Source organism: Rhodnius prolixus, unplaced genomic scaffold (genome assembly GCF_049639745.1).
Source record: "Rhodnius prolixus isolate KJV_2025 unplaced genomic scaffold, Rpr scaffold_15, whole genome shotgun sequence".
NCBI lineage: Eukaryota > Metazoa > Arthropoda > Insecta > Hemiptera > Reduviidae > Rhodnius > Rhodnius prolixus.
In genome coordinates this window covers 697,958-708,912 of record NW_027411605.1, presented here as the reverse complement: position 1 = coordinate 708,912, position 10,955 = coordinate 697,958, and the positions used below count along the sequence as shown (strand labels likewise).

At 34.4% G+C, this 10,955-nt stretch overlaps 1 protein-coding gene across 1 annotated transcript; it reads right to left on the bottom strand.

The window, feature by feature from the left end:
• Positions 1–1,912: 1,912 nt before the first annotated feature.
• LOC141454938 (uncharacterized) lies at positions 1,913–3,072 on the bottom strand. The gene has a single exon (XM_074129648.1). The coding sequence runs from the start codon at positions 2,828–2,830 to the stop codon at positions 2,108–2,110; it is 723 nt and encodes a 240-aa protein (XP_073985749.1). The 5' UTR covers positions 2,831–3,072; the 3' UTR covers positions 1,913–2,107.
• Between the last annotated feature and the right edge of the window lie 7,883 nt (positions 3,073–10,955).

The window sequence follows — 10,955 nt, the reverse complement described above, 5'->3', positions numbered from 1 at the left end:
TGAAGAAATAGTCATCCCAGAAACAAAAGTTCAGTAGATAAAGTAAGAAAACTTAGTGTACGCATGAACACTTTTTTTGACCACTGTATATTTTATTTATTTTTGAGCGATACCATGCTGTACCAAGACTGAACTTAACTGAGGAGTTATATTAGGTGGACCTAAATAGGTTATATAAAAATTTAAATATTTTTCGATTGAACAAAAAATGCCTATATACAATTAAATTATTTATTTTTTTCACAAGCAGCGAGAGTGAATAATAATCAATGAGATTTTGCCAGCAATAAGAACATCTGTACAACATTCTGTTACAGTGGCTCTGGGTGGATTCCTAGGTCTGGTGTTGATCAAGATCACGGCCATTGTGGTGGTACTGGCAACGCTGATCACTGGAGGTCTACTGATCAAACTGTTCGGATTGGGTCTAGTGTTCGGTTCGACCAGGTTACCATATTACTACAACCATACATTTCCCCCACCATATAATGCCAACTATTACAGAGCTATTGTACAGCCAAGGTAATCATTGTCTCGGTAAATAGTTACTTAAGTATATTTACATATTCATTTATTTTTAGACTTTTTCTTTCTTTACCAAACGATTTAATTATACAGCCATTAAAATCTTTGTAGATACCCTAAGTTTTCGTCAATTTTATTTTTTAAACAGAGTGGCCACTTTTTGGTGTCCCTATGGGTACCCACAGGCAAACTTTAGTCACTATCAGCACATGTCCCTATCACACTTTCACTTCGTGCCCATGTAGAGGTTACATTTCAATGTTTTAAAAAGCACTTTACTCCACGACCTTGGAAAAAAAAAATAAGTAAATTGTGAGTAAATATCGACCCATAAATGGAACTTATTATTGGTGAAGTATTTATTATGTGGACTGTACAATAAGATAATTTTTTTTGCCTGATTGTACATAAATTATTATGAATCATCATAAATGATTTCATTTGCAATAGATAACAGAGAACAAAACGTACTTTCCCCATATCTATTGTTTATCATTTTGCTGATAAAGAGAATATTATACGGTAAATCACTTTGTAAACATTTCCCCTATTATCTTCTTTATTTGTCACTTTCTCTTACTCTAGTAAGAGGATACTGTAATCGTGCATATTTCTTACCATTTTCTCCTTTCAACCGGAAATACTATATTTCTTTAAACGCAGTTCATGGTTTTACGAACTGCATAGTGTTGGTAACAATGAAATATATCTCTAACATACATGATTTTCATGTGAGTTATAATCTACAGGATATCATTTCATGTAATCACAGATTTGTTTACATTGAATTGATAACTGCATTGACGTCTATCAGCTGTGAATTTATCTTCTTATTGTGAACTTTTAACCTTTTGTATCTATTTCTATTTTTTATTTTTTTAACATTATTCTACATAGGATCATTATAATTTAAAATGGGACAGAATTTGTGCGTGTGTAGGTTGTGTTCTGTTTACGTTGATTGATCCCTTCAGGGAATCTGGGGCCTAACAACTCCTCCCGCCGGGCGTTTTGTCATCCCAGCACATCAACAGGAACCATTACATTAAAATTGACGGAACAATCAGCTCCTAAACCCTAGATGGGCAAGAGGTCTACTGCCTCGAGTCCCGCGCGATTAAAATATATTTACGGGAATAATTTTAGAAAATGTTTAATTTGTATTAGAATTTAGGCGACATTTTTTAAATTCCGTGAAAGGAAAATAAGATTTAAAGAAATTATACTTGGTCATGGATTTCTCGTAACCATTCTTTGCAAGAATCTCTCTGGAAGCATTCTCTTAAAAAAGAGATTTTCGACTACAGTAATTAACGTGAAAATCATAGTGTTAATTGGTAATCGACGTTTTCATTTAAGGAAAAGAATTTGTTTAAAATAGAGGCCATTTAGTATTTAAAAAATAATTTTATTTTATCACACAATGTTGTATTTAATATCAAAAATTTACATTGGTTATACTAATTACATTGTCTTTTTCGGTGGTCGAATTGGGTTCTTTAAAAAGCTATACAAAAAGACAAGAATTAGAGAAAACGGAGATCACACTTTTTTTTATATTAGAATGTAATAAAGATGGAGTTTAGGAATGTTTGACTCTTTTGTACTTGCAGAAACTGGTTTTAGACATTTCCTCTTCTAATTTTCGTTGTACTACAGATTCAATAAGCGCTGAAAATGATTCACTATAAGATTCTAAAACCCAAGCAACAATCTGATCAGCTAAACTATCCATTACACTTAACCCAGTCAAATTTACAGTCACATCGCTGAAATCTTTCATCATTACTTTGTTCAAACTAACCGTACAATGTGGTAAATACCTGATAATCACCTCTAGAAATAGTGAATTTTTGCCCACATTAATCTCAATACTGCCAGACTCTTGGATAAAGCCTAGAAATGTTGCCGTATATCGTTTGTAATAAATGTCCATTAAAGAGAAGCCCACATCAAAGGAGACGGTCATCGTGGATCCTTTATGATCGATATGACTTTCACCACGACGAACTATGGTAGCTGGATTGGTAAACCAGCCGTTGTTAGCCTTCAATTCCACACCAGTTAAGGATTCTTCGATATCTGGTAGCACAAGTTTTGTATCATTCTGTTCGACTAAATATTTACTGATCTCTTTCAAAGCAATGTCAGTGATTAGATCGGCTAATGAACTACGATTATACATCTCTTCTGTGTAAATATGATTTGTTAGTAGTTGGAATTCTTGTGGCGATCTGCATGATGTTAAACCGATTGTGGATAACATTAAAACAACATATAATAAACAACACTTGGAGCACATCATCTTGGTTATACCGTAACCTTCCTAAACGCGCGCTATTCCGTTACTGGTAGAGCGAGCCACTTGGCACTTGCTCACTCACTCAGTCGAATCTATTTCCCACCACTGTTAACGTCATCAATCTAATTTTTAATCAACAAACTAATACTTAATTTTAACTTTTCCACAGATTAGATATTGTGAAGACGATATTCACATTAATGGAAGTGGACACAGAGACTTGTAAAACAGCACTAGTCTGTCTATTGGATAAAGAAGCTGCACAAAGTCCACTGTTGGATTCGGCCTTCAAGTTCATTATGTAATCTTAGTTTATTTATTTCTACGCTTATTTAGTTCCACTAGGGAATATTAAATTAAATTTTAGTATTCTTATGATAAGCATAAAAATGCTTCTAATTTCTTTGAAAATTAGTCAACTTTAAATGTTATTATCTGTACCTTCCCTTTGTGAAAGTAATTATTGCAATTGTCCCATTTTTACTCTTTCTTGCTCTGCTAAAAAGAAAAGAATCGTGAAAGTTTTGGATTTGATCCTTTATTTTACCAAAAAGATCCGTTTTGAGGTATACTGACTTATAAAAAAAAGGATTTTTAGTGATTGGTGTGAACCCCCTCCAAGTAAAAAATCACAGCAAGTATAAATTAAGTATTTCGCTTAAGACGATTTTGACCATTTTTGGAAGCTATACCCACTTTACACAAATTTTTCAATGATGTACTTTACTCGATTTTTGAATGTTACAACTAATTTACATGTTTGCATTATCTGCAACTTACATTTTTGAAACTTTGTTATTTAACATTTAATGTGTTCTTTTGATTTTTCTTTTACAGGGACAGCGTGTGGAAAGTGGAAATAGGACGGGAAAACTTAGAAGATTGCACCGATCTGTACCTCAAATGTAACAATCTTATTGAAGAGAACTGAGGTTTTGGGAAGATGGAGAAATCATTTATTTAAATTTAGCACTAGAAATCTTATTTACTCCAGCTTATTGTGAATTACATTAAATTTAAGTTTTATTTTAGGCTCTGCCCAAGACTCTTAGAAAGCTCTAAGCCAAATCTAAGGCAACCAAATATCAATATTGCTGGGGCCTTCGTATTTTCCATGTCCTGATTGATAGTAATTGCCTATTTTTTCAGGCGGGGCTTAACGTCCAACTACCAATTAGGTGTTGTGGACGAGAGACGACTAGCAAACATACTTTACTGTAAATTTCTTTTATTAACCATGAAATAAAATGCAAGGTCTAGAGACCGGGGATCGAACCCACTAACCAACAATACATCTAAGCTTTACTGGTCTCGCCTCTTAACCGCTCGGCTACCGTGGCACTCTAATATTATTGTATTAATATTGATTTAATAAGTTAGTATTATTTTCAATTTTTATTATTTTTTAAAGGTTTATTTTACTGTTATCATTTTCTAATTTGATTTCTATGTGAAACCATTGGTTTTCTTTTTGAATATATTTTTATTTTTGGTCAACTCTCTCTGAATCTATTTATGGTTAAACAGATGTAATTAAATAAATGCATTAATGCATACGCACACTGTACTACAATAAAATAAAGATATGTTTTGATTATTTTATGTAAAACTTTCCTAGTATTTATTTTTTTGCTTTATTTTATATTTATTTATTTATTTTTTACCATTTCTACCACTAGTTTCTATTCTAGAATATTAGAACTACCTTTACTGGGCACACGGTTTTTATTCTATTTCCTTATCTGAGTACCTGCATCACCCAAGACGAGGTGGTTGGATAATAGCTTTAAATCATACAAAACATCCCCACTTTGCATCCATTGAGAATACAAACAATTTGATTGGTCATATCACGTAGAAGAATGAAGGAATCAATGGTAATTAATAAATATCAGTGCATCACATATCAAAACTTCCAGTACAAAAGAAGGTTAAACTCTTTAAAAAGTAGCAGCTGGAGTTCAATTAGCTTATCTGACAAGACGCAGATTGGCCGACACATCTCAAACCGTGGATTAGCCGAGTAAACGCCAAATCAAACCGCGTCAGATCTTAATCTTAAGGTTCTATTGCAGCAACAACGTAGTCACGTACAATAGCATTATGGTAATCTTTTTTATTAGTTTATTACTAACTAGCCGACTTAATGTGTACCTGGCATTAAAACAGAGAATTTAAGAAGCGAAAATCAAGTAATTTCCGTTAATTAAGAAAGCTCAACTAATTAAAATTCTCTTCTTTCTGAACTGCCATCCTAATGTCTATAATGAACTTCTACCATTGATATTGTAAAGGTTTTTCCCCAAAAAAAAACTTTACTTACACAACTAGTGCCTGCCACTAGTTATTTTAATAATATGTGGGTTTGATAAATAATAAAACTCGCTAAAGTTGTAAGTAATAACCTGATTTATTAACACATTACCTTTACTCACATTAACATTTACTAGCAACTAACGCTATTCATTACAGTTACCATTTACAACAGTCACAACAGTTTTCTGTTACTCACTACGTAACGCCACAAAACTGTTCCCCGACTGACCACTGGTCCGCACTGCACCGAATTGCACTAGTCTCTGCTACACAAACAAAGCTCTACTCACTAACTGACTAACCGCCTGACTAGCTAACTTTGAAGCACTCCGTAACACTGACTCTCTCAAAACTAACTCATAAACTTGGCTAATAACTCTAAACTCTAATAACTCGTTAAGAACTCTAAAAACTTGCTTGAAACTCGATTAACACTGACTTGAAAACTGACTTCTCCAGCTGTGTCTGCCTCCTTTTAACTGCGTGCCTCCCTCCAACTGGGACTGCCCTCCACCAACTCTCTGAGCATAAGTTTCCACGCCCTCCTGACGTTCATTGGCTGGAGAAAACATACTGCCACCACCTCAGCTGTGAGCCGCCTCCTCCCATTCTCCGTCTCTCTCCAACTCCGTCTGTCTCACTCTCACCTGTCAATCACTGGCTGGGAAACACATATGCCACCACCCCAACTGAGGCCTTTCTCTTAGCTGGCTTTTACACAGGTCACTAACTCCTTGAACAATCTAGCCCTTTCCTTTCTAGTTCAATAAAGACCGGCCCTTTTGTCTACACAGTGGTGGCCTGTTACCGGCTTTAGTCGCTTAACCCCTAGAACAATCTAGGCCTTTCTTTTCTGCCACAAGTAGATACCGCCCCTATTGTTTATGCAGTGGCGGCCTGTTACTGACTTTGGTCGTTCAACCTCTAGAACAATCCAGGCCTTTCTTCTCCGCCCAGGTCAACTTCGTTACAATATGTAACATGTTATAACATGAACTACAGGAATTTCAAGTAAAACTACACAAAGTTTTCCTTATTTTCTGAAAACCAACAACAAAATCTAGCCGATCTCCTATTAGTACTGGGTACACCTGATATAGTTATAGTAAAATGTTAGGGACAGAAAATAATGAATTTCAAGCTAATCTGATGGAGAGTACCTATCCTAAACATCCAAAACATGCCGACCTAATGTGTACATCGTACGTCCGGCATTGAAATAGAATATTAGAAACAGGAAATAAGGAAATTCAAGCTAAACTACTGGAGATTTCCCATTTTTCCATATTTTCTGAAACTTTACATCCAAAACAAGCCAATCTAACGTGTACAATGTACGTCTGGCTTTGAAAGACAAAATTAGTTACAGGAAATAAGGAAATTCAAGCTAAACTACAGGAGATTTCCCATTTTCATTTTATTTCTGAAACTCTACATCGAAAACAAGCCGACCTAATATGTACAATGTACGCCTGGCTTTGAAATAGAATGTTAGTAACAAAAAATAAGGAAATTCAAGCTAAACTACTGGAGATTTCCCATTTTCATTTTATTTCTGAAACTCTACATCGAAAACAAGCCGACCTAATATGTACAATGTACGCCTGGCTTTGAAATAGAATGTTAGTAACAAAAAATAAGGAAATTCAAGCTAAACTACTGGAGATTTCCCATTTTTCCATATTTTCTGAAACTTTACATCCAAAACAAGCCAATCTAACGTGTACAATGTACGTCTGGCTTTGAAAGACAATATTAGTAACAGGAAATAAGGAAATTCAAGCTAAACTACAGGAGATTTCCCATTTTCATTTTATTTCTGAAACTCTACATCCAAAACAAGCCGACCTAATGTGTACAATGTACGCCTGGCTTTGAAATAGAATGTTAGAGGCAGAAAATAAGGAAATTCAAGCTAAACTACTGGAGATTTCCTATTTCATTTTATTTCTGAAACTCTACATCCAAAACAAGCCGACCTAATGTGTACAATGTACTCCTGGCTTTGAAATAGAATGTTAGAGGCAGAAAATAAGGAAATTCAAGCTAAACTACTGGAGATTTCCCATTTTTCCATATTTTCTGAAACTTTACATCCAAAACAAGCCAATCTAACGTGTACAATGTACGTCTGGCTTTGAAAGACAATATTAGTAACAGGAAATAAGGAAATTCAAGCTAAACTACAGGAGATTTCCCATTTTCATTTTATTTCTGAAACTCTACATCCAAAACAAGCCGACCTAATGTGTACAATGTACGCCTGGCTTTGAAATAGAATGTTAGAGGCAGAAAATAAGGAAATTCAAGCTAAACTACTGGAGATTTCCCATTTCATTTTATTTCCGAAACTCTACATCCAAAACAAGCCGACCTAATGTGTACAATGTACTCCTGGCTTTGAAATAGAATGTTAGAGGCAGGAAATAAGGAAATTCAAGCTAAACTACAGGAGATTTCCCATTTTCATTTTATTTCTGAAACTCTACATCCAAAACAAGCCGACATAATGTGTACAATGTACGCCTGGCTTTGAAATAGAATGTTAGAGGCAGAAAATAAGGAAATTCAAGCTAAACTACTGGAGATTTCCCATTTCATTTTATTTCCGAAACTCTACATCCAAAACAAGCCGACCTAATGTGTACAATGTACTCCTGGCTTTGAAATAGAATGTTAGAGGCAGAAAATAAGGAAATTCAAGCTAAACTACTGGAGATTTCCTATTTCATTTTATTTCCGAAACTCTACATCCAAAATAAGCCGACCTAATGTGTACAATGTACGCCTGGCTTTGAAATAGAATGATAGAGACAGAAAATAAGGGAATTCAAGCTAAACTACTGGAGATTTCCTATTTTCATTTTATTTCTGAAACTCTACATCGAAAACAAGCCGACCTAATATGTACAATGTACTCCTGGCTTTGAAATAGAATGTTAGAGGCAGAAAATAAGGAAATTCAAGCTAAACTACTGGAGATTTCCCATTTCATTTTATTTCCGAAACTCTACATCCAAAACAAGCCGACCTAATGTGTACAATGTACGCCTGGCTTTGAAATAGAATGATAGAGACAGAAAATAAGGGAATTCAAGCTAAACTACTGGAGATTTCCTATTTTCATTTTATTTCTGAAACTCTACATCGAAAACAAGCCGACCTAATATGTACAATGTACGCCTGGCTTTGAAATAGAATGTTAGTAACAAAAAATAAGGAAATTCAAGCTAAACTACTGGAGATTTCCCATTTTCATTTTATTTCTGAAACTCTACATCGAAAACAAGCCGACCTAATATGTACAATGTACGCCTGGCTTTGAAATAGAATGTTAGTAACAAAAAATAAGGAAATTCAAGCTAAACTACTGGAGATTTCCCATTTTTCCATATTTTCTGAAACTTTACATCCAAAACAAGCCAATCTAACGTGTACAATGTACGTCTGGCTTTGAAAGACAATATTAGTAACAGGAAATAAGGAAATTCAAGCTAAACTACAGGAGATTTCCCATTTTCATTTTATTTCTGAAACTCTACATCCAAAACAAGCCGACCTAATGTGTACAATGTACGCCTGGCTTTGAAATAGAATGTTAGAGGCAGAAAATAAGGAAATTCAAGCTAAACTACTGGAGATTTCCTATTTCATTTTATTTCTGAAACTCTACATCCAAAACAAGCCGACCTAATGTGTACAATGTACTCCTGGCTTTGAAATAGAATGTTAGAGGCAGAAAATAAGGAAATTCAAGCTAAACTACTGGAGATTTCCCATTTCATTTTATTTCCGAAACTCTACATCCAAAACAAGCCGACCTAATGTGTACAATGTACTCCTGGCTTTGAAATAGAATGTTAGAGGCAGGAAATAAGGAAATTCAAGCTAAACTACAGGAGATTTCCCATTTTCATTTTATTTCTGAAACTCTACATCCAAAACAAGCCGACCTAATGTGTACAATGTACGCCTGGCTTTGAAATAGAATGTTAGAGGCAGAAAATAAGGAAATTCAAGCTAAACTACTGGAGATTTCCCATTTCATTTTATTTCCGAAACTCTACATCCAAAACAAGCCGACCTAATGTGTACAATGTACTCCTGGCTTTGAAATAGAATGTTAGAGGCAGAAAATAAGGAAATTCAAGCTAAACTACTGGAGATTTCCTATTTCATTTTATTTCCGAAACTCTACATCCAAAATAAGCCGACCTAATGTGTACAATGTACGCCTGGCTTTGAAATAGAATGATAGAGACAGAAAATAAGGGAATTCAAGCTAAACTACTGGAGATTTCCTATTTTCATTTTATTTCTGAAACTCTACATCGAAAACAAGCCGACCTAATATGTACAATGTACTCCTGGCTTTGAAATAGAATGTTAGAGGCAGAAAATAAGGAAATTCAAGCTAAACTACTGGAGATTTCCCATTTCATTTTATTTCCGAAACTCTACATCCAAAACAAGCCGACCTAATGTGTACAATGTACGCCTGGCTTTGAAATAGAATGATAGAGACAGAAAATAAGGGAATTCAAGCTAAACTACTGGAGATTTCCTATTTTCATTTTATTTCTGAAACTCTACATCGAAAACAAGCCGACCTAATATGTACAATGTACGCCTGGCTTTGAAATAGAATGTTAGTAACAAAAAATAAGGAAATTCAAGCTAAACTACTGGAGATTTCCTATTTTCATTTTATTTCTGAAACTCTACATCCAAAACAAGCCGACCTAATATGTACAATGTACGCCTGGCTTTGAAATAGAATGTTAGTAACAAAAAAAAAGGAAATTCAAGCTAAACTACTGGAGATTTCCTATTTTCATTTTATTTCTGAAACTCTACATCCAAAACAAGCCGACCTAATGTGTACAATGTACGCCTGGCTTTGAAATAGAATGTTAGAGGCAGAAAATAAGGAAATTCAAGCTAAACTACTGGAGATTTCGTATTTTCATTTTATTTCTGAAACTCTACATCCAAAACAAGCCGACCTAATATGTACAATGTACGCCTGGCTTTGAAATAGAATGTTAGTAACAAAAAATAAGGAAATTCAAGCTAAACTACTGGAGATTTCCTATTTTCATTTTATTTCTGAAACTCTACATCCAAAACAAGCCGACCTAATGTGTACAATGTACGCCTGGCTTTGAAATAGAATGTTAGAGGCAGAATATAAGGAAATTCAAGCTAAACTACTGGAGATTTCCTATTTTCATTTTATTTCTGAAACTCTACATCCAAAACAAGCCGACCTAATGTGTACAGTGTGCGCCTGGCTTTGAAATAGAATGTTAGTAACAAAAAATAAGGAAATTCAAGCTAAACTACTGGAGATTTCCTATTTTCATTTTATTTCTGAAACTCTACATTTAAAACAAGCCGACCTAATGTGTACAATGTACGCCTGGCTTTGAAATAGAATGATAGAGACAGAAAATAAGGAAATTCAAGCTAAACTACTAGAGATTTCCTATTTTCATTTTATTTCTGAAACTCTACATCCAAAACAAGCCGACCTAATATGTACAATGTACGCCTGGCTTTGAAATAGAATGTTAGTAACAAAAAATAAGGAAATTGAAGCTAAACTACTGGAGATTTCCTATTTTCATTTTATTTCTGAAACTCTACATCCAAAACAAGCCGACCTAATGTGTACAATGTACGCCTGGCTTTGAAATAGAATGTTAGTAACAAAAAATAAAAAAATTCAAGCTAAACTACTGGAGATTTCCCATTTTTCCATATTTTCTGAAACTTTACATCCAAAACAAGCCAATCTAACGTGTACAAT